Source organism: Anomaloglossus baeobatrachus, chromosome 3 (genome assembly GCF_048569485.1).
Source record: "Anomaloglossus baeobatrachus isolate aAnoBae1 chromosome 3, aAnoBae1.hap1, whole genome shotgun sequence".
Lineage (NCBI taxonomy): Eukaryota > Metazoa > Chordata > Amphibia > Anura > Aromobatidae > Anomaloglossus > Anomaloglossus baeobatrachus.
In genome coordinates this window covers 519,147,662-519,172,107 of record NC_134355.1, presented here as the reverse complement: position 1 = coordinate 519,172,107, position 24,446 = coordinate 519,147,662, and the positions used below count along the sequence as shown (strand labels likewise).

The following is a 24,446-nucleotide window of genomic DNA, read 5'->3' as shown; positions in this document are numbered from 1 at the left end:
CTACTCGATCCTATCACCCAGATCACCATCCCTCTCAGGATGGATGTACCACCGGGACACCATGAGCAGGTGTCCTTCCTGGTGCTTCCAGGGGGGACGGATGAGATCCTACTGGGTCTTCCCTGGTTGAGACAGCATGCTCCTATACTCAACTGGGCAACAGGGGAGATCTCATCCTGGGCAGGATCCTGTAGAGAGCACCTCGTGACTACCGAACCACCCGCTACCATTAGGTCGGTTGGGTCCTCAGGGAATACTGAGGGGCCGGGTTTACCGACACCTTATGAGGCCTACAGGGATGTCTTTTCCAAAAGGGCCGCAGATACTCTTCCTCCCCACCGGCCATATGATTGCCGAATAGACCTGAAGCCAGGCTCCGAGCCCCCCAGGGGCAGAGTGTATCCACTCTCTGCTCCAGAGACGGAGGCTATGTCCAAATATATTCAGGACAGCCTGGCGAAGGGGTTCATTCGCAAGTCTATTTCACCGGCTGGTGCAGGGTTCTTTTTTGTGCAGAAGAAGGAAGGGGATCTGCGCCCCTGTATCGATTACAGGGGATTAAATGCAATCACAATCAAGAACAAATACCCTTTGCCCCTCATTACTGAGCTATTTGATCGATTCCGCGGGGCAAAGGTCTTCACAAAGCTGGATCTACGCGGGGCGTATAATCTAGTGCGAGTCCGAAAGGGCGATGAGTGGAAGACCGCCTTTAACACCAGGGACGGTCACTACGAGTATCTAGTAATGCCCTTCGGACTCTGCAATGCCCCCGCCGTATTTCAAGACTTTGTGAATGACATTTTCCGGGATTTGTATCTTTCCGTGGTTGCATACCTGGATGACATTCTTATCTTCTCCCCCGATCTTACCACCCATCGAAGGGATGTCATCCGAGTACTTAAGAGGCTCCGCACCCATTCGTTATATGCTAAGCTGGAAAAGTGCGTTTTTGAACAGGAATCCTTGCCGTTCCTGGGGTACATAGTGTCCAGTCAGGGGTTAGCAATGGATCCGGGGAAGTTGGAGACAGTGATGAACTGGCCTGAGCCCCGCTCGCTGAAGGCGATCCAGCGATTCTTGGGGTTTATCAATTATTATCGCCAGTTCATTCCCAACTTCTCGACGGTGGCAGCACCCATCATTGCCCTTACCCGCAAGGGCGCTAATCCCAAAGCATGGACACGGGAAACGGTAGAGGCATTTCACACTCTCAAAACTCACTTCTCCAGAGCTCCCATCCTTCATCGTCCAGACATCTCCAAACCCTTCCTACTGGAGGTAGACGCCTCTTCGGTCGGTGCAGGTGCAGTCCTGTACCAGAAAAACGAACGAGGAAGGAAACATCCGTGTTTCTTTTTCTCCAAGACCTTTTCTCCGGCCGAGAGGAACTACTCCATAGGGGATAGGGAGTTACTGGCGATGAAACTAGCATTCCAGGAATGGCGGCATCTCCTGGAGGGTGCGAAGCATCCATTTGAGGTTTTTTCTGACCACAAAAACCTCACATACCTCCAGACAGCACAACGCCTGAACCCAAGGCAGGCCCATTGGTCTTTATTCTTCTCCCGGTTCCGCTTTATTATCCGCCACCTGGCCGGTGAGAAGAACGTACGGGCCGATGCCTTGTCACGTTGTATGGTTGTGTTGGAGGAGGACGAGGAGGAGCCTCGTCTTATACTACCCCCGGACAGCTTGAGGATGGTCACTCCCACTTCTTTAGACCAGGTGCCACCTGGCAAAACCCTCGTTCCCCCTGAACTACGGAACGAGGTGCTATCGTGGGCCCATGCCTCCAAGGTCGGGGGTCACTTCGGGGTCAAAAGGACCAGAGACCTGGTGACCAGGCATTATTGGTGGCCGAGACTACCCCAGGACATACAGGAATATGTGGGAGCCTGTATGTCGTGTGCTCGGAATAAGCCGTCCCGGCAGAGACCGGCAGGTCTTCTTCACCCACTGCCAGTGCCGGATCGTCCCTGGGAAGTGGTAGGGATGGACTTCCTGGGAGATCTGCCCAAGTCAGCAGGGCACAGGGTCGTATGGGTCATCACGGACCACTTCTCTAAAATGGTCCACTTGGTGCCTCTCCCACGACTCCCGACGTCACGTGCTCTCGCCACCTTGTTCATTCGGCATGTATTTAGGTTGCATGGCATGCCTGACAAGGTGGTGAGTGACCGGGGTCCCCAGTTCGCGTCTCGCTTCTGGAGAGAGCTCTGTAAGCTCCTGCAGATAGAGCTGAACATCTCCTCCGCATACCATCCTGAGACCAATGGACTAGTGGAGAGGACTAATCAGACCTTGGTAACTTACCTCCGCCATTTTATCTCCGCGCATCACGACAACTGGGCTAACCTCCTTCCTTGGGCCGAATTTGCCATTAACAATTCGGTCCATGAATCCTCTGGCCAGACTCCGTTCCTACTCAATAACGGACAACATCCCAGAATCCCGGTTCCGATGCCCATTACGTCACCCGATACTAGAGTGGAGGATTGGGCGACCAAGGCCCGGGAGATCTGGGATGACACCCAAGAAGCTCTTAAAAGGGCTAAAGACCGGATGGTGACTACGGCTGATGTTCGCCGCCGCCCTGCACCATCCTTCGCCCCTGGTGACCTAGTATGGCTGTCCTCTAAAAATGTTAACCTACGGGTACAGGCAGCCAAATTCGCCCCTAGGTATCTGGGTCCGTTTAAAGTACTACAGCAGGTAAACCCAGTGGCATATCGACTCCAGCTCCCTCCACGCTGGGCTATAGCCAACACCTTTCACGTGTCCCTCCTGAAACCCGTACGACTTAATAAATTCTCGGGGTCCCTGCCGGCTCAAACCGACTCCCCGTCCGACGACCCTGAGGTGGCAAAACTTGTGGAGACAAAAGTCATACAGGGCAAGAGGTACTACCTCGTGGAGTGGGCCGGAGCATAGATCCTGGGAGTTGGAGGATCATATCCGCGCCCCGGGTTTGATAGCGGCCTTCGAGCACGGACAGGGGGGGGCCTAGACGGGGGGGTAATGTTACATCTCGTGGCTCTCCTGAGGCAAGGACTGAGGCAGTCTCCCATTCCTTGCCTGCCACGAGCATTCCTGCTCAGCAGCGCCAAAGGTCTGCCAGACTGCGCAGTGTGCAGGAGATACCTTCTCAGAGAGGCAGCAGAAGGGTGACACCTAGTGGTTCTCCTGTTACAAGGAGTGAAGCGGTCTCCCATTCCTGGCCTGCCGCAGACTCTCCTGCTCAGCGGCCCCGAAGGTCTGCGAGGCTGCGCAATGTGCAGAAGTTTACTGCTCAGGGAAGCAGTGAGATTCCCGTTATCTCTGCACATTGTGAGACCGAGGATCCCGCCTCTATTTCCCAGAGGCAGGAGGGTGAGCATGTGCAATGCGTGGTGGGTCCTGATTCGCTCACTGACGTCACACGGCTTGATGACAAGGCTGGTGACGTGGTGAATCCTGACTGGCCAGGCTGGGACGTCGTGGACCCTGATTGGGTCAAGTCCGTCATCTCCGCCTCGTGCCCGCCCTCGGGTGGAGCTGCACCTCCTTAAAAGCTCCCCCTGCCATCATGGTGGCGCGCGACCGTCCTTCTATGTTTGGATGTCTGGCAGTGTGCTGCCACGCCACTGCTCAGGCATTACTGTCTCTTGTGGGCTTGGCCCTTGCTGCTCCGGCAGTACCTCGTTTGCAGGCCGTGTTCCTGCCTTGCTGCTCCGGCAGTACCCCCGTCAACAGGCCGTGTTCCTGTCCCAGGTGAGCTCCTCAAGTCTCCTTTGGACTCACCTGGTTATTGAAAGCACACGTGCGTGGGCACCTCTGTGCTACCCTCGTGCCATATTCTCGTGACTTCCACTGGCACACGTGCGTGGGCACCTCTGTGCTTCCCCGTGCAACAGGTACACCGAGCCGTGAGATCTGTGCCATACAACCCTCACGGGTTAGGGCAGATCGGTGTACATAGATCGTCTGTGACATTCCAGACGATCGCTAGCTGCAACCCGCTCACTCTTCACCCACCATAGCGGCGGTCCCTTACACCGCACAGTGGACCTTGACCGGCGGAAGCAGTCCATTTCCCATCTTGGCACGCTTCCCCGGGTCCCCCTCGTAACACGTTCCCAGCCTTCCCCAGGATCAGCCTCTCTCCTCCCAGCCTCCTTCCTCCCAGCCTCCCCCTCCCAGCCTCCCTCAGCATCAGCCTTCCCCTCCCAGTCTCCTCCAGCATCAACCATCCCCAAGCATCAGCCTCCACCAGCATTAGCCTCTCTCCTTCCAGCCTCCCCGAGCATCAGCCTCCCCAAGCATCAGCCTCCACCAGCATCAGCGTCCCTCGTCCCAGCCTCCCCCAGCATCAGCCTCCCCCTCCCAGCCTCCCCCAGCATCAGCCTCTCTCCTCCCAGCATCAGCCTCTCTCCTCCCAGATCAGCCTCTCTCCTCCCAGCATCAGCCTCTCTCATCCCAGATCAGCCTCTCTCCTCCCAGCATCAGCCTCTCCTCTCTGTCCCCAGCATCAGCCTCTCTCCTCCCAGCCTTCCCCAGCATCAGCCTCTCTCCTCCCAGCCTCCCCCAGCATCAGCCTCCCCCAGCATCAGCCTCTCTTCTTCCAGCCTCCCCCAGCATCAGCCTCTCTCCTTCCAGCCTCCCCCAGCATCAGCCTCCCTCTCCCAGACTTCCCCAGGATCAGCCTCTCTCCTCCCAGCCTCCGTCCTCCCAGCCTTCCCCAGCATCAGCTTTCCCCTCCCAGCCTCCCTCAGCATCAGCCTTCCCCAGCATCAGCCTCTCTCCTCCCAGCCTCAGCCTCTCTCCTTCCAGCCTCCCCCAGCATCAGCCTCTCTCTTTCCAGCCTCCCTCAGCATCAGCCTCCCCTTCCCAGCCTTCCCCAGGATCAGCCTCTCTCCTCCCAGCCTCCTTCAGCATCAGCCTTCCCCTCCCAGTCTCCCCCAGCATCAGCCTCCCCCTCCCAGCCTTCCCCATGATCAGCCTCTCTGCTCCCAGCCTCCTCCAGCACGCCGTGCTCCTCTGCCGACACTCACACACCCGATCGCATCCACTCACACACACCCGATCGCATCCACTCACACACACCCGATCGCATCCACTCACACACACCCGATCGCATCCACTCACACACACCCGATCGCATCCACTCACACACACCCGATCGCATCCACTCACACACACCCGATCGCATCCACTCACACACACAGACACTGACGATATCGCACATACGCGCTGATACTCACAACATCCGGAGATATCACATGCCTCTGGCCATGTGATCCTCCGTCAGGTCCTGGAAGGTCACAACAGCACAGTATCGAGGGCGAGAAGCAAGCGATATCGCCGGATGCTGTGAGTGTGTGGATGCGATGTGAGGTGTGTGTGAGGTGTGTGTGAGGTGTGTGTGAGGTGTGTGTGTGAGAGTGAGTGTGATCTGATGTGTGTGTATGTTTGTGTGTGTGCTGTTATGTGTGTGCGTGTGGATCTTCCGCCGCAGCAGGACCTTGATGCGCTCGTAACCATGCGAGCATGGTTACCAACGTATCCACACCACTCCCGTGCGAGCGGCGGGGGCCGGGGTGGGGGTGGGGTTGGGGGGGGGGGAGTACAGTACTCACCTCCGTGACAGCCGTGTCAGTTCGGGGAATGCGCGGGGGGGGGGGGGGGGAGTACAGTACTCACCTCCGTGACAGCCGTGTCAGTTCGGGGAATGTACTCACCTCCGTGACAGCCGTGTCAGTTCGGGGAATGCGCGGGGGGAGGGAGGGGGCGGGGCCAGAGCTAGCGTGCATTGCGTGAGGGGGGCGGGGCGTGGCGTGGCCGAATTGCCAATGCCTGCAGGGTGCCGGGGCGAGAGGCCAATCTGTGGGGGGGGCGGAGCCTGGGTGAGCGGCTGGCCAATCCGTGTGGGGGCGCAGCCTGGGCGAGCGGCCAATCTGTGTGGGGGGCGGGGCCATGGCGAGCCCAGCGGCCAATCAGCTTTGTGTCACCGTAAGGACACAATTTTGGAGCATGACAGACAGACAGACAGAATAAGGCAATTATATATATATATTTATTTTTTTTTTTTTATTTACGGTACTTAACTACTACCTTATGCACACTGTTGAACAGTTAAGCGGGCTTTACACGCTACGAGATCGCTACAGCGATCTCGTTGGGGTCACGGATTTTGTGACGCACGTCTGGCCGCTGTAGCGATGCCGTTGCGTGTGACACCTATGAGCGATTTTGCATCGTCGCAAAAATGTGCAAAATCGCTCATTGGCAACATGGGGGTCCATTACTGCAGCAGTAACGAAGTTGTTCCTCGTTCCTGCGGCAGCACACATCGCTCCGTGTGACACCGCAGGAACGAGGAAGCTCTCCTTACCTGCCTCCCGGCCACAATGCGGAAGGAAGGAGGTGGGCGGGATGTTACGTCCCGCTCATCTCCGCCCCTCCGCTTCTATTGGGCGGCGGTTCAGTGATGCTGCAGTGACGTTGCTGTGACGCTGAACGAAATGCCCCCTTAGAAAGGAGGTGGTTCGCCGGTCACAGCGACGTCGCAGGGAAGGTAAGTAGTGTGACGGGTCCGGGCGATGTTGTGTGACATGGGCAGCGATTTGCCCGTGTCGCACAACAGATGGGGGCGGGTACGCACGATGGCGATATCGGTACTGATATGGCAGTGTGTAAAGTGGCCTTTAGGTTGTGTTCACAAGTTGCACTTTTGCTGTCTTTGTTTTCTGCAGCAAAACCTGCTCTCTTGGCAGTAAAAAAGCAGTTTTTTTTGCTGCGTTTTTTGCGTTATCATTTGTCTCCAGTACATGTTTTAATAACGTTTGTTTCATTCAAGACAAAAACAGCAAAAATTAAGCAAAAAAAAAAAAAAAAAAAAACGCAGCAAAAATATACAGCTGTGTTTTTCCACTATCATTGCTGTCAATGGTGAAAAAAGCAGGAAAACCGCTGAAATAATTGACACGCTGATTCTTTCAAAAACACATCAGTTTTCCATTTCAGTCAGGGAAAAAAAGTGTTTGTGTGGGCATGAGATTTCTGGAACTATAAAAAGCATAAAACCAATTAAATATATAAATGAATAAAATTATTATATTAATTATTAAATAAACATGCAAAAAAAAAAATGCAGCAAAAACACGATGGGTGAACATAGCATTGCCAATCTGTGAGGATCCTGTTAAGCTACGAGCGTGGCGAGCGTGATCAAACCAACAAATATCTGAAGCACAACAAAAAACACTCTACAATAACACCACAAACAAAAGGAAACACCAGGAACACTAAGGAAGAAAAAATCCCTACTATAGTCCTAGCTGTGGCAGTGCAGCTGACTAGGCCCACCACTGCACTAATACAAGAGGGTAGGTGTGACAAACAGGGGATAAATAACCAAAATGGAGGCTACAACTCCTGGAGATTCCACAGCAGCTTCCTTTCACCAAGGCGGCTCTTACAATTGGCTTTGTATAGTCAGCAAAGCTTGCTGGGATACCTGGCTATTTAGGCACAGGGGGGTATGGTTACGTGCAGGTGACCTTAAGTGCTAGCAGAAAAACTGGCATTTAACTACTTCGGTACCAAAAGGAAATAAAACATCATTTAAATGCAGAGTCTCAAGGGGCTCCAGTCCTCAAGCTGCCCCTAGTCTCCACAAACAAGGAGACGACCGTGACAGATCCATAGTGATGTTTGTGTGACTTTGTGAAGCCATGTAGCAGTTATTTTCCATTGGAGCTCCCCACAAATTTTCATGCAGAATCCATCACCATCACTTACACTATTTCTGATTTGCAGTCTGTAGCAGTAATGTGATGTTTTGGTTTAAAGGGGTTATCCGGTATAAATCTATGTCTATGCACTGTGTGTTGTGAGGATTCGCCAGTGTCAGAGCCAGGAATGGTGGTCACATGGTTGCCATTATGCAATAAAAAGACTCCTGGCCACATACCGACTAGAAGTGTATTGATCGAGGTCACACCCATCTAGTCACATTCTGGCTGGGAACATGCATATTGCATTTTAGCAGCCACATGGCTGCCATTCTCGGCTCTGACACTGGAGAATCCTCAAAGCTCATGTTGCGGGCGGGGAAGGACGCCGCTGCGCTCGCTAACACTCGGGTCCGGCGCTGCGGCGATGGCGGCTCGGTGGCTACAGCGGTGGGCCCGGATCCGGGGACTCGAGCGGCGCTCCTCGCCCGTGAGTGAAAAGGGGGTGGTTTGGTTTGGGGATTTAGTCCGTGACACCACCCACGGGTTGTGGTGAGGTTGGGCACCACCGCTGCTGGTGACGGGGATCCCGAGAGCGATGGCAGGGAGCAGCTTGCATGTTGTTTTCCCCCTCCGTGGGTAGGGGTTGGTGGTCCCGGGGCCCGGTGAGATGACGGGGAGGCAGGGTTGGATGGGTGCAGGGTCGCCTGGACTGCGCAACGCGGTGCCGGATGGCACGGTTGTACTCACTCAGCCACAAAGGTACGCTAAGTCTCTGGTAAACCAAATAGCTGGATGGACGGGTCCCGCAGCCGGCTGCTGTAGTCTCTCACGGAAGGTTAGTGGTGGCTGCCTTTCCCTGCACCTTTGTGAATGTTCGGTCCCGATGGATTCCCACCGGTAACTTGCTCCCCAGCGTATATATGTGCCGGAGGAGCCCTTTTGCCCGCAGGCTCTGGCCCTTGGAACTCTAGCTGTGGCGGTAGCTGTATTTCCTTTTGCTGGCCGGACGGTTGCCTTCAATCGGGTCTTGGCTGTTAGGAAACCCCTGGGGTTCCGGTCACTGACGGATTTGACCTCTAATGGCGACTCCAAGCCTGGTCGGGGTCCGCAGGCCCTGCCTGTGTGTGCTGGCTTCACTTCGCTCCCCGGTTCGGTACCGGCGGGCCACCGCCCGACCCCGGTCCTACGGTTCCGCGTTGATCTGCTTCTTCTGCAGACAGCCACCACCATCTGCCAACCTTGCTCTAAGTACTCCTTCTTACTCCTCACTTCACTCCTCTCCATTGCACTTCCCTAACTCCACTCTACTCTCAACTAACTTCATTCTCCCGCCTCCAGGACTGTGAACCGCCTGGCTCCACCCCACCTGGTGTGGACATCAGCCCCTGGAGGGAGGCAACAAGGATTTTGTGTCTGGCTGATGTGCCTGTCTCAGGGTGGGGGTGTGTGTTGTAGTACCTCTGATGACCTGGCTAGTCCAGGGCGCCACACTCACAGTGTGTGCAATGTGAGGAATCACAAGTCTACAGTTATATATCGTAAGTGTAGACATGGATTTAGACCGGACAACCCCTTAACGACCTTGGATGTACATATACATCCCAGGTCGCCTCCCTCATTTTGATATGGACTCACGTGGCGAGCAAACACTTTTCTCCACACATGTGTGCCGCCTCCATGCCAGCAGCCGCTACTGCTTGGGCCCGGACCTTCTGGGGGGTGGCTTGAGGGTCTCCGGACCCAGGGGTCTCACGGACATGACGAATAAAAGGGGGGATGTAGATGTACGGGCTAGGCCATATTAAGTTTGTGATGCCACCCACGGAGTGTGGTGAGGTGGGACACCACCGCTGCTGTTATGGGGCACCCGGGGGAGATGTTGTGGCAGCTGGATGTTAACCTCTCCGTGGGTAGGGATGGTTGCCCCGGGACCCAGTGTCTTTGTGCAGGGTATAGCGATGGCAAGGGACGGTGTGCCGGACGTGCAGGGGGATATTTGGTTACTCACAATAAATGAATCACACGAGTCTTTTGATAAACCAAGGTGCTGGTGGCTGACCGTCAAGGCCGGTTGCATTCGGGTCCCCCACCCAAGCTGGTAGTCACTGTCCTTTCCTCTGCACTTGTTTGTGTATGGTGGACTGCCTGGTCTGAAACTCAGGAGTCCGCTCCTGGCTGGATGTGGCCTGAGGAGCCATGCCCACAGACGCTGACCCGTGAGATCTATGGGCCCTGGCGGTGGCCTTCTATCCCTAATGGTGGGCTGTTGTCTTCTTTCGGGACTTTGGGTGGGACAGGACCTATAATCCTGCCCTCAATTGGTTAATTAGCTAGGCCGCTTGTTTCCGGCCCTGGCTTCAGGGTCCGAGTACCCCCTCTGTGCTATGGTTTCCGGGTCGGTTCCCCGTGTCGGTACCGGCAGGCTACAACCCTGTCCCGGTCCACCTCGGTTCTGCTGAGCCGTCTTTCCATCTCCTGCTGACGGAGACCACCGTCTGCCTCCTAGCCAAGGCACCAGGGCTCCAACCCTGATACCGTTCAACTTGAACCTCCTCTGCTGGAGCTACACCTCACTCCAGCCCACACTCCTCTCAACTTGAACTACTCAACTGAACTGTTTATTTTCCTGCCCCAGGCTGTCTAGACCCCGGGGTGGGCGTGTCCAACTGCCTGGTCCCGGACACTGGTATGTCTATCTCTCCCTAAGGGGGGGTGAGTAGGGTTTCAGGTTGGCTGTGTGTTACCTGTGTGAGGGAAGGTGTTATGCGGGGGCTATCTGTGACTACCTGTTTTTGCCAGGGCGTCACACATGGCGGCTGATCTGATTTGATTAACCCATGCCTGTTAACCTTTTAGATTATGCTGTCAAACTCTGACAGCGCGATCTAATGCTCTTCTGTGAGGATCACGTGTTCCCGCTGCCATTTAAAAGTACAGCTCGCCTTGCAAAAAACAGGCCATCATATGGCTACATTAATGAAAAAATAAAAAATTGTGGCTTTTGGAACAAGGGGAGATAAAAAAGGGAAACAAAAAAATGGAAAATGCCCAAGTGGTGAATGGGTTAAAAGGAGAGCTGAAGCAAAAGGTTTTTCCATAAATACATAGGTAAAAATGGATTTGTAAAATGTATGAGTTGTCAGGATACCGGACTACCCCATCTGCTAATATAGTGGTGTGCATGAGGATTATTTGCAAATAAGGGGTGCTTCACACACAGCGAGCTCGCTGCCGAGATCGCTGCTGAGTCACGCTTTTTGTGACGCAGCAGTGACCTCATTAGCGATCTCGCTGTGTGTGACAATGAGCAGCGATCTGGCCCCTGCTGCGAGATCGCTGCTCGTTACACACAGCCCTGGTTCGTTTTCTTCAAAGCCGCTCTCCCGCTGTGACACACAGATCGCTGTGTGTGACAGCGAGAGAGCGACAAATGAAGCGAGCAGGAGCCGGCATCTGACAGCTGAGGTAAGCTGTATCCAAGATAAACATCGGGTAACCAAGGTGGTTACCCGATATTTACCTTAGTTACGAGCCTCTGCAGCTCTCACGCTGCCTGTGCTGCCGGCTCCGGCTCTCTGCACATGTAGCTGCTGTACACATCGGGTTAATTAACCCGATGTGTACAGCAGCTAGGAGAGCAAGGAGCCAGCACTAAGCAGTGTGCGCGGCTCCCTGCTCTCTGAACATGTAGCTGCATTACACATCGGGTTAATTAACCCGATGTGTACTGTAGCTATGGTAGGAGAGCAAGGAGCCAGCGCTCAGTGTGCGCGGCTCCCTGCTCCCTGCACACACAGCTGTGCGCTGGTAACTAATGTAAACATCGGGTAACCATACCCGATGTTTACCTTAGTTACCAGTCTCCGCAGGTCCAGACGGCAGCTCCGTGCAAGCGCAGCGTCGCTTGCACGTCGCTGCTGGCTGGGGGGCTGTTCACTGGTCGCTGGTGAGATCTGCCTGTTTGACAGCTCACCAGCGACCATGTAGCGATGCAGCAGCGATCCTGACCAGGTCAGATCGCTGGTCGGATCGCTGCTGCATCGCTAAGTGTGAAGGTACCCTAAGTTAGGTCTTTTCATAGGACTAGATCTGCCTCAGATCTTCTCACATCCTCTGATGATTAACAACCTGGATAACAGTCTTAGGCGGGCTTTGCACACTACGACATCGCAGGTGCGATGTCGGTGGGGTCAAATTGAAAATGACGTACTTCCGGCATCGCATGCGACATCGTAGTGTGTAAAGGCTTGATTATACGATTAATGAGCGCAAAAGCGTCGTAATCGTATCATCGGTGTAGCGTCGGCGAAATCCATAATTACGCTGACGCAACGGTCCGATGTTGTTCCTCGCTCCTGCGGCAGCACACATCGCTGTGTGTGAAGTTGCAGGAGCGAGGAACATCTCCTACCGGCGTCAACGCGGCTTCCGTAGGATATGCGGAAGGAAGGAGGTGGGCGGGATGTTTACATCCTGCTCATCTCCGCCCCTCCGCTCCTATTGGCCGCCTGCCGTGTGACATCGCAGTGACGCCGCACGACCCGCCCCCTTAATAAGGAGGCGGGTCGCCGGCCAGAGCGACGGTCGCAGGACAGGTGAGTCCATGTGAAGCTGTCGTAGCGTTAATGTTTGCTATGGCAGCTATCACAAGGATATCGCAGTTGCGACGGGGGCGGGGACTATCGTGCTCGGCATCGCAGCATCGGCTTGCGATGTCTTAGTGTGCAAAGTGCCCCCTAGGCCGGTGTCACACTTGCAAGTGCCTTGCATGTATCTCGCTTGAGTCTCGCGGTGCATCACCCGGCACGTACTCACTCTCCTCTAGAGTTGAGCGCGGTTCGCGGTTCAAGGTTCTCCAGTTCTAGGCTCGAGTGATTTTGGGGCCTGTTCTAGATCGAACTAGAACTCGAGCTTTTTGCAAAAGCTCGATAGTTCTAGAAACGTTCGAGAACGGTTCTAGCAGCAAAAAAACAGCTAATTCCTAGCTGGCTTTCCGCTGTACTAGTGTAAGTCACTCTGTGACTCACACTATTATGAATTTTCAGTGTATAGTGTGCGGGAACAGCGCCTTCAGATCACTGCTGTTTGTATAATGGCGATCGCCATTTTTTTTTTTTCCTTGTCTTCCTTCCCTAAGCGCGCACGTCTAGTGGGGAGGGCCATTATGGCAGCCAATCCCAGACACACACACAGCTAAGTGGACTTTTAGCCAGAGAAGCAACGGCATGTGTGATAGGATGTCCATGTCACATGTCCCTGCATTATAAAAACGAGTATCTGCCCGTCCGGACGCCATTATCTCTTCTGCGTCCTTGGTGTCAGACATCACTGGCGCAGCTCTGTCCTTTGTCCTATCGCCGATACTGCTGTATGCGCTCCATACACAGCGCTGGACAGCTTAGGGATAGCACTTTCTATCAGTCCTTTTAAGGGCTCGTACCGGCAGGGTCAGAGCCATAGGTGACAGGTCCTGAAAACAGAGACAGCGTCTGTGTAGCTAAGGTCAGGGATTTCGTCGCTGCATTTCCCCATTAGGAGGGAATAGAAAGGCAGGCTTCCATTCCTCTACCCAGAGCCCCACAACCCTGGCACTGTACCCTCCTGTCCTCTGCACACTCCAACTCATTATAACTAAGCCATTATACTAGCAAATACTGAGTGTACCTAGTGGCATCCTAAACGTGGCTATTGGACTTTTGTATAGTCCCACTAGTGCAAAGATATTTGCAGCACGTCTGCCTGCATTGCACACTCCAACTCATTATAACTAAGCCATTATACTAGCAAACACTGAGTGTACCTAGTGGCATCCTAAACGTGGCTATTGGACTTTTGTATAGTCCCACTAGTGCAAAGATATTTGCAGCACGTCTGCCTGCATTGCACACTCAAACTCATTATAACTAAGCCATTATACTAGCAAACACTGAGTGTACCTAGTGGCATCCTAAACGTGGCTATTGGACTTCTGTATAGTCCCTCTAGTCCCATTGCACACTCAAACTGATATTTACTAATCCATTATACTAGCAATTATGCTGCCAGTTTAAGGGCCGTAGTTGCATTGTCAGGGATATTTATTCTTTATTATTCTGCTGTTAATAAAGCTAGACCACCGCTGCAATCTACACCACCTCTCAATTTTTACTACCACATTTTCAGTGCACAATCTTGTCGCAATCAACATGAGTGGCAAAATGACAGCTGCTGGTGGAAAGGGGAAGAGGCGTGGTGGAAAAGGAAAAAAAGGGTTTGTCCGTGGGGAAGGTGGCAAAGCTCCATTATCATCTGCTGAAGATAGACCATCTACCAGCAAAAGTAAGATGTCTACTACTTACCGTGGACAATCCGATGTGCTCCCTTTTTTACTGACACGAACAACAGGAACAAAGGTAGATGATGGCCAAAAAAGGAAAATGCTTGAATGGATCTCAAGTGGTCCAACAAGTGCCCTCTCAGCCACCTCAAGTACCGCATCCAAAAAACACCAGTCCTCTGAGTTGTCATCCCAATCAAACTTGCTTTCTCCCAGCTCTGAAGTCTCCATCAGCCCTGCACAGTATGGTGGAACTGAGATGGCTGAGTCTGCAGAGCTGTTCAGTCACACTATAGCCTGGGAATCATAGGTCTGCTCCCAAGCTACAGTGAGTACAGAACAGGAAATGGTCTGCAGTGATGCCCAGAACCTTTTGTGACTCTGATTCAGGCCGTGAGGACCAAGTTTCGGAGCATAATGTTGACCCTTTGTCACAAACTGAAACACCTGTGGTTATAGACAATGAGGAACATACTGATGAAGATGAGACGCAGATACCCGATTGGGATGACAACTTAAATATTCGGTCAGGGCAAGAAGAGGCTCGGTCTGAGGGGGAGGGGAGTGCAAACACAACAATTGATGATGAAGTTCTAGATCCCACCTACTGTCAACCCACAGTCAGGCACTCGAGGAGGTCAACAGAGGTGGTGGAGGAGGATGCAACTGATGACAAAGTTACCTTGCGCCTTCCTGGACAGAGTCGGAGTACTGGTAGCACGTCTACAACTGCATCCTCAGCCACCACTCTGCCTCTGAGCACTAGTCGGGGTGGATCAACAGGTCGCATGCCCTCTAAGCCTTGCCTAGCCTGGTCCTTTTTTGACATAGCAAAAGATCGCCCAAATTATGTGATCTGTAAAATTTGTCATGGTTCTATTAGTAGAGGTCAAAACCTCAGCAGTTTGACAACTTCTTCCATGAATCGTCACATGAATAAATATTATATGTCCCGTTGGGAAGCTCACCGTGCTGCAATGCGGCCTAGCGGAGCGAACCATCCACCGCCTGCCCCTTCCAGTGCATCCGCGCGCTCTTCATCTTCTAGGACTGTGGGGACAGCTGTCACACCTGTTTTTCCACGCACAACTTCCACCACTGTAACCGCAACAGGCAGTTTGCTTGGTAGGTCGTCAGTTGTTTTGGAAGGGGCAACAAGTGAGTGTGTACAGCTCTCTCAGACATCGATAGCACCAACGTTGGATGAAGGCAACATCATGTCTCCGCCTGCACTTTCCTCACAAACCTGCATTTTTCCAGGGACACCCTACTCAACACCGTCTACACACAGCAGCCAGATCTCTGTCCCTCAGATGTGGTCAAATAAAAGGCCACTTTCTGCGACCCATGACAAAGCTAAGAGGTTGACTCTATCCCTCTGTAAGCTCTTGGCTACCGAAATGCTGCCTTTCCGCCTAGTGGACACACAGGATTTTAGAGACCTTATGTCTGTCGCTGTGCCCCAGTACCAGATGCCTAGTCGCCACTACTTCTCTAAGAAAGGTGTGCCCGCGCTACACCAGCATGTCGCACACAACATCACCGCTTCCTTGAGAAACTCTGTGTGTGAACGGGTGCATTTCACCACCGATACTTTGACCAGTAAGCATGGACAGGGACGTTACATGTCGCTGACTGGGCACTGGGTAACTATGGTGATAGATGGTGAAGGGTCTGCTGCACAAGTCTTGCCGTCCCCATGACTTGTGTGTCAATCCTCTGTCTGTCCAAGTTTCGCCACTGCTTCTGCCTCCTCCACCTCATCTGGGTCCTCCACCTGCGCCCCAAGCCTGCCTGGTCAGGCCACCAGCGTTCTCACTGCGCAGAAGGAATCACACACCCCTCATTACTATGCTGGCAGCAGAGCGCAACGGCATCAGGTGGTCTTTAGCTTGACATGTCTTGGGAATAAGAGTCACACAGCTGAGGAGTTGTGGTCAGCTCTGCGGTCCGAGTTTAATAAATGGTTGTCTCCACTCAACCTGCAGCCTGGTAAGGCCGTGTGCGACAATGCTGCAAACCTGGGTGCGGCCCTTCACCTGGGCAAGGTGACACACGTACCTTGTATGGCTCACGTGTTGAACCTTGTCGTCCAGCAATTTTTAACACACTATCCCGGCCTAGATGGCCTTCTGAACAGGGCACAAAAACTGTCTGCTCACTTCTGCCGTTCAAGCGCCGCAGCTGAGCGACTTGCATCCCTCCAGAAGTCTTTCGGCCTGCCGGTTCATCGCCTGAAATGCGATGTGGCGACACGCTGGAATTCAACTCTCCACATGTTACAGCGACTGTGGCAGCACCGCCGAGCCCTGGTGCAATACGTCATGACGTATAGCCTGGGCCAACGAGATGCAGAGGTGGGTCAGATCACCCTGATGGAGTGGTCTCAGATCAAGGACCTATGCACCCTTCTGCACAGTTTCGACATGGTGACGAATATGTTTAGCGCTGACAATGCCATTATCAGCATGACAATTCCAGTCATTTACATGCTGGAGCACACGCTAAACACTATTCGGAGTCAGGGGGTGGGACAACAGGAAGGGGAGGAACTACAGGAGGATTCATATGCGCAAGACACAACAACATCACCAAGGTCCAGACGTTCATCATCACCAACGCGGCAGGCATGGGACCATGGGGGACAGGGATCAACAAGGGCGCATGGTAGCAGGCGAAATGTTGAGGAAGGTGCAGGAGAACATGAAGAAATGGAGGACGAACTGTCCATGGACATGGAAGACTCAGCGGATGAGGGAGACCTTGGTCAAATTTATGTTCAAAGAGGTTGGGGGGAGATGTCAGAGGAAGAAAGCACCTCTATGCCACAAACACAGCGTGGACTTGGTCCGCATGGCTGCGCAAGACACATGAGTGCCTTCTTGTTGCACTACCTCCAACATGACCCTCGTATTGTCAAAATTAGAAGTGATGATGACTACTGGATTGCCACACTATTAGATCCCCGGTACAAGTCCAAATTTTGTGACATAATTCCAGCCATAGAAAGGGACGCACGTATGCAGGAGTATCAGCAGAAGCTGTTACTCGATCTTAGCTCGGCTTTTCCACCAAACAACTGTGCAGGTGCAGGGAGTGATTCTCCCAGTTGTAACTTGACAAACATGGGACAGTCTCGTCATCTTCAACAGTCTACCCGTACCAGTAGGACTGTATCTGGTGCTGGTAACAGCAATTTTATGGAATCTTTTCATAATTTTTTTAGACCCTCCTTTGCAAGGCCACCAGAGACCACAAGTCTGACACATAGTCAACGGCTGGAGAGGATGATACAAGAGTATCTCCAAATGAACATTGATGCCATGACTTTGCAAATGGAGCCTTGCTCCTTTTGGGCTTCAAATCTAGAAAAATGGCCAGAGCTCTCCAGTTACGCATTGGAGATTTTGTCGTGTCCAGCTGCCAGCGTTGTCTCTGAACGTGTCGTCAGTGCTGCTGGGTGTGTGCTGACAGATAAGCGCACGCGTCTGTCCGGTGACAATGTGGACAGACTGACGTTCATCAAAATGAACAAGTCATGGATCCAGAAGGAATTTACTACCCCTGTACCATCCTGGGAAGAGTAAATGCTTGGAGTAACCCTTGCTTGCTGTGTCTTTTATAAATGATCCAAGATGAACAGAGCTGGGATCAGGAAAGACTTTGCTACCTACCCCGGAGTCATCCTGGGGACGGTTAAGTATGGCTTATTTTTGAATGTGCTTGATGCAAATCTAGCTGTGAAGTGTATAACTAGGGCACAAGTGCTGCCACTGAATGGGTGGGTGTGTGTGGGCCCCAATTTTTGGAAAAAAGGGATACTCCGCTTGGAGTCACCTTGCGGTGTTTTACATGATTTTAGAAGGGCGTGCCATGCCTATATCTGTGTGTCCTCCACTTTTTCCTTGTCCTGCTCTTTTGTTTTCGCATGAGTATATGTCCTTGTCACTTTCCCATGTGTTTGTGTTGTGTTGTGAGTTGTTTGTCACCTTTTGGACACCTTTGAGGGTGTTTTCTAGGTGTTTTTATGTGTTTGTGAATGCCTGCCATTGTTTCCTATGCAGTTCGAGTTCGGTTCGTCGAACGTTCGACGAACCGAACTCGAACGGGACCTCCGTTCGGCGAACCGACCTCGAGCCGAACCGGGACCGGTTCGCTCATCTCTACTCTCCTCACAGGAGCGTCTCAGCTGCATAGAGACTCTCCTGTGAGGAGAGAGTGAGTCCGTGCTGGGTGATGCAGCATGAGAATCTCGCAAGATGCACGCAAGGCACTCGCAATGACACCGGCCTTACCATGTAAGTGGGATTAGAAGATCTGAGGAAGGACTAGTTTGAGGCAAGAGATACCCACTGGACTACATATTACTTATTTAATTACTTTAACACTACAGGATTCAGCTTTTAACCCCTTCACGACCATGGACGGAAAGATCCGTCCTTGTGCCCTGGATCTTTCTGTCATGGCGGAATCGCGGCACCGGAGCGTCCGGTGACTGACATATGTTAACAAAAACCGCAGATTCGGGGAGGAGGGGACCTGTTCCTGACCTTAGGAGGGGTGGTGCCTCCTCCCCGGACCTACGGAGGCTGTGATTGGCTGACGAACGCCGCTCAACCAATCACAGCCACTGTAATGTTCCAGCCATTTAAAATGACTGAAACATTGAAATCCAGCCCTGGCCAGTGCAGCTGTAGCACTGGCCATTGGCTGGAGCTGGGTGACCTCACTGGATCACCCTTCCCCAGCTCCACTGCTCTGATTGGAGAGATCGGCCTTGTGACCGATTTCTCCAATCACAGTGGACCTGTTGCCGGTGACCGCCCCCATCAGCTTCACTTGTCCCTGCAGCACACTGAGCACAGTGAGTGTACACACACAGTGCAATGGCAGGGCGACAAGCTCCGGTCCCATGCTGTTATGAGACTGGAGCATGGGACCCGGAAGTTGCCGCGCTGCCATTGCACTGTACGAAAAGCGTCCCGATCCGCCGCCGCCGCTGCCCTCCGCGATCTGCCACCTGTCTCCCTGATCTCCTGCCCGCACCCTCACCCCCACACCTCCCGATCCGCTGCCGCCGCCACCCTCCATCTGCCACAGTGCCACCGTTCCCCCCAATCTGCTGCCCGGCCCCTCACCTCCGTGCAGCAGATCGGAGGGAGCGGTGGCACTATGACAGATGGAGGACAGGGATCGTGCACCCTGTCCTCCTCCATCTGTCATAGTGCCACCGCTCCCTCCGATCTGCTGCCCGGCCCCTCCTCCTCGTGATCGGTGCTTGCCCCCTCCCCTCCGTGATGTGCTGCTCGCCCCCTCCCCTCCGTGATGTGCTGCTCGCCCCCTCCCCTCCCCTCCGTGATGTGCTGCTCGCCCCCTCCCCTCCCCTCCGTGATGCGCTGCTCGCCCCCTCCCCTCCCCTCCGTGATGTGCTGCTCGCCCCCTCCCCTCCGTGATGTGCTGCTCGCCCCCTCCCCTCCGTGATGTGCTGCTCATCCCCTCCCCTCCCCTCCGTGATGTGCTGCTCGCCCCCTCCCCTCCCCTCCGTGATGTGCTGCTCGCCCCCTCCCCTCCCCTCCGTGATGTGCTGCTCGCCCCCCTCCCCTCCCCTCCATGATGTGCTGCTCGCCCCCTCCCCTCCGTGATGTGCTGCTTGCCCCCTCCCCTCCGTGATGTGCTGCTCGCCCCGTCCCCTCCGTGATGTGCTGCTCGCCCCCTCCCCTCCATGATGTGCTGCTCGCCCCCTCCCCTCCGTGATGTGCTGCTCGCCCCCTCCCCTCCGTGATATGCTGCTCGCCCTCTCCCCTCCGTGATGTGCTGCTCGCCCCCTCCCCTTCGTGATGTGCTGCACGCTCCCCCCACCTCTCACCCCCGTGGTCAGCTACCCGCCCCCTCCCCTGTCACCGCCGTGATGTGCGCTCCCTCCCCTGTCACCGCCGTGATGTGCGCTCCCTCCCCTCTCACCGCCGTGATGTGCGCTCCCTCCCCTGTCACCGCCGTGATGTGCGCTCCCTCCCCTGTCACCGCCGTGATGTGCGCTCCCTCCCCTGTCACCGCCGTGATGTGCGCTCCCTCCCCTGTCACCGCCGTGATGTGCGCTCCCTCCCCTGTCACCGCCGTGATGTGCGCTCCCTCCCCTGTCACTGCCGTGATGTGCGCTCCCTCCCCTGTCACCGCCGTGATGTGCGCTCCCTCCCCTGTCACCGCCGTGATGTGCGCTCCCTCCCCTGTCACCGCCGTGATGTGCGCTCCCTCGCCTGTCACCGCCGTGATGTGCGCTCCCTCCCCTGTCACCGCCGTGATGTGCGCTCTCTCCCCTGTCACCACCGTGATCTGTGCTCCCTCCCCTGTCACCGCCGTGATCTGCTGTCCACTCTCCCTCCACCTCTCACCCCCGTGATCTGCGTTCTGCTCACCTGTCTCCCCCGTGATCTGCTCTCTCTCACCTCTCACCCCCGTGATCTGTGCTCCCTCCCCTGTCACCCCCGTGATCTGCTGTCCACTCTCCCTCCACCTCTCACCCCCGTGATCTGTGCTCCCTCACCTGTCACCCCGTGATCTGTGCTCCCTCACCTGTCACCCCCGTGATCTGCTGTCCGCTCTCCCTCACCTCTCACCCCCGTGATCTGTGCTCTGCTCACCTGTCTCCTCCGTGATCTGCGCTGCGCTCCCTCCCCCACCTCTCACCCTCCCCGATCTGCTGCCTCCTTCATCTCCTGTGATCCAGCTTCCTAGATCCATCCTGTAGGGTAACTATCCCCAATCTCACCTCCCACTCGCCTTCCCACCCATCCCCCCCACCCGCCCCCCTCCCCCCATTCTCTGCCGCTCCTGCATCCACTGCGCCCTCTCCCATCCGCCCCCACCCTATCCCAACCGCCGTCTCACAATCACAGATGCTCCCTTTATATGCCGCTGCCCCCCATCTGCTGCCGCCCCATCTGCCGCCCCCCCCCATCTTCCGCTGTTTTTTTTTTCTATGCCATGGGGGTCTAGTTTCCAAAATGGGGTCACATGTGGGGGAGCTCCACTGTTTCGGCACCTCAGGGGGTCTCCAAACGCAACATGGAATACGCTAATTATCCCAGACAATTTTGCGTTTGAAACGTCAAATGACGCTCCTTGCCTTCCGAGCCCTGCTGTGCGCCCAAACATTTTATTTCCACCACATATGAGGTGTCTGTGTACTCAGGAGAAATTGCACAATACATTTTATGGTGCAATTTTTCCTGATACCCTTGTGAAAAAAAAGCTACCTGGTTGAAGTAACAATTTTGTGGTAAATTTATTTTTTTTTATTTTCACAGCTCAACTCTATTAACTTTTGTGAATCCCCCAGAGGCTCAAAGTGCTCAATAAACATCTAGATAAATTCCATGAGGGGTCTAGTTTCCAAAATGGGGTCACATGTGGGGGAGCTCCACTGTTTCGGCACCTCAGGGGCTCTCCAAACGCAACATGGTGCGGCTAACGATTCCAGCTAATTTTCTGTTCAAAAAAGTCAAATGGCGCTCCTTCCCTTCCGAGTCCTGCCGTGCGCCCAAACAGTGGTTTTTCGCCACATATGAGGTATCTGCGTGTTCAGTAGAAATTGCCCAACAAATTTTGGGGGTTCATTTAATCCTGCTACCCTTGTGAATATGCAATATTTGAGGCTAAATTAACATTTTTGTTGCAAAAAGTAAAATGTTCATTTTTTCCTTCCACATTGCTTTAGTTACTGTGAAGCACCTGAAGGGTTAATAACCTTCTTGAATGTGGTTTTGAGTAGCCTGAGGGGTGCCGTTTTTGGAATGGTGTCACTTTTGGGTGTTCTGTGTCATGTAGACCTTTCAAAATTGCTTCAAATGTGATGTGGTCCCTAAAAAAAGTGGCTTTGTATATTTTGTTGTAAAAATGAGAAATTGCTCATAAACTTTGAACCCCTATAACTTCCTTAAATTTTTTTTTTTTTCCCAAAATTGTTCTGATGTAAAATAGACATGTGGGAAATGTTATTTATTAATTATTTTGTGTCATATGTCTCGTTGGTTTTAGAGCATAAAAATTCAAAGTTTGAAAATTACAAAATTTTCAAAATTTTCGCGAAATTTCCGTTTTTTTCACAAAGAAATGCAAAAAATATCGGCCTAAATTTACCACTAACATGAAGCCCAATATGTCACGAAAAAACAATCTCAGAATCACCGGGATCCGCTGAAGCGTTCCAGAGTTATAACCTCATAAAGTGACACTGGTCAGAATTGCAAAAAATGGCCTGGTCTTTAGGGTCAAAATAGGCTTGGGGCTGAAGGGGTTAAAACACTACAATATTAGGACTCACAAGAAACATTATCAGAATACATAAAACCCCACAGTGGAAACATTTTAAAAGGTGTAAAATCATGAAGCCTTCAAGGACACAGACAAAGGACGCGGTTTAAAGATTTAATCCCCTTTCTTTGGGTTCACACTAGAGTTTTGCATATCAGAAAAATCACTAACATTTGAATGAGGCTTTACAAGAAGCTTTTTTTTTAATGCTGCTTTGGAAACATTTTCACAAACTTTTACTGCTGGCCTTCATATGTACAAAATAGACTACATAATTGCCTGTTATATAGGTTTTTATTATAGCTTTTCGGTGCAAAAAGATTTGAACCATTTCTATGAAATTTACAGCTCCTAAAAGTATCTCAATGTCCTTCACAAAAATAAACATGTTGACTCCACATGTCATGAAATAGTTGCTGACTCCTATGCAGAAACTAATTTGTTTATTAAAACATTGATTTGATTTTTACAGCTGCTTCATGACCCAGAAGTCAAAGTGAAACTGAAGATTCAAGTTTTAGTATATCCAGTTCTCCAAGGCCTTGATTTAAATACTCCGTCTTACAAAGAAAATGCCTACATGCCTTTGCTGTCCAGGACCCTGATGGTCCGCTTCTGGAGTGAATACTACACCACGGATCGATCGCTGTTTGAAGCAATGATGTCTAACACACATATATCATCTCAAGATGCCCACTTATATAAATATGTAAACTGGAGCACTTTATTACCAGGAGATCTAAAAAAGAATCATGTCTACAAGATACCTGACAACCAGAATACGGCGTTTGTGAAGAAATATCCAGGACTCTTAGATGTAAGAGCATCTCCGTTGTTGGCAGAAGATGAAAAGTTAGCGGGTCTGCCGTTGGCATACGTAATTACATGTATGTATGATGTTCTGAGAGATGACGGCTTTATGTATGTGTCCAGACTTAGAAAAGCTGGTGTACACGTAGTACATGAACACTATGACAACACGTTCCATGGTGTACTATTAATGAACAGTGGGCCATTCCCTCTTTCTCTAGCAGATCGAATGGTGGATAAGTATTTAAACTGGCTTGATACTAACCTGTGACAAGTCTTTTCAGAAAAAAATTCAACTTTTTGGATGTATTAGGTGTCACTTGTCATACCTAGTGAAACCTGAGAGCTATATATATTACAATGGCTTCTCTTTCAATCTGTCTATGAAAATGTAATGACTGTTCATTCAATTGCCATTAAATTGTTTTTCACATAAATTATTTTGATTTCAAGTGGATAATAATCAAATTTCATATGATGGGTAGCGTGGTTGGCTTCCAACTATATTTGGAGACTACTAGAATGGATCAATCCTCAGTTGCTTAAGAAACCCGAGAAGCTTTATGACCAAGAACACAAGGGTATATACATTTGTACATTGGCATGTAAGTTTAGTGTGTACTAGTATTATAAAGTAGTATCTTCTATTGGCGTACATTGGTTGCATGTGATGAAAGAGAAGACACAAGTTTTTGAGAATAACGTCACACTGACAAAGATAGTGTCGTGCATAGTGCTCGGTTATCTTTGGATATTGTCATGAATTAAGTTATAATTATACCACTTAGTGGTTGGGGGCCTAACTGTCATCAGAACTAAAGGAGTCAACCCTATTGCTAAAGGCTCATGTTTACTTTGATTGATGTGCAGGGAGGGGATTGAAGGAAGAGAAGGTTTGGAGAAATGTCCTGGGTACTGATCTGAGATAATTCATATGACAGAATGTTGCCGATGACCCTCCAAACTCTGGGGTAATGCATAATGATGATGATCATCTAATCTGTTCCCCTCTTGACTGTGCCAAAGCCTGTTCTACTGTAAAAATGCTTGGAGATGTTCGGAATTGGTCCCCAGGTAGAACCTGGTAAAGTTGTGAAATTGTTTGATAAGTTGACAAGTAATAGCTTATGACCCCCAATAGGCTTGGTTACTTGAACAGCAACTCATTGTGCCCTACCCGTTCCAGAGCAAATGTTCAGGATTGCAGATGAGATTCCTCTTTCTGGACAGTTAGGGATGCTTAAAATGAAATCAAGACTCTCCCATAACTTTAATTGGCCTAAAATGTGTAC

At 52.2% G+C, this 24,446-nt stretch overlaps 1 protein-coding gene across 1 annotated transcript in view; it reads left to right on the top strand.

Moving 5' to 3' along the window:
• Positions 1-23,591, top strand: part of LOC142295484 (arylacetamide deacetylase-like) — an 89,320-nt gene extending 65,729 nt beyond the window's left edge. Inside the window, exon 5 of the mRNA XM_075338589.1 lies at positions 22,817-23,591. Coding sequence (XP_075194704.1) covers positions 22,817-23,425 — 609 coding nt within the window. The 3' untranslated portion in view covers positions 23,426-23,591. The remainder of the gene's footprint in view (positions 1-22,816) is intronic.
• Positions 23,592-24,446: the final 855 nt, after the last annotated feature.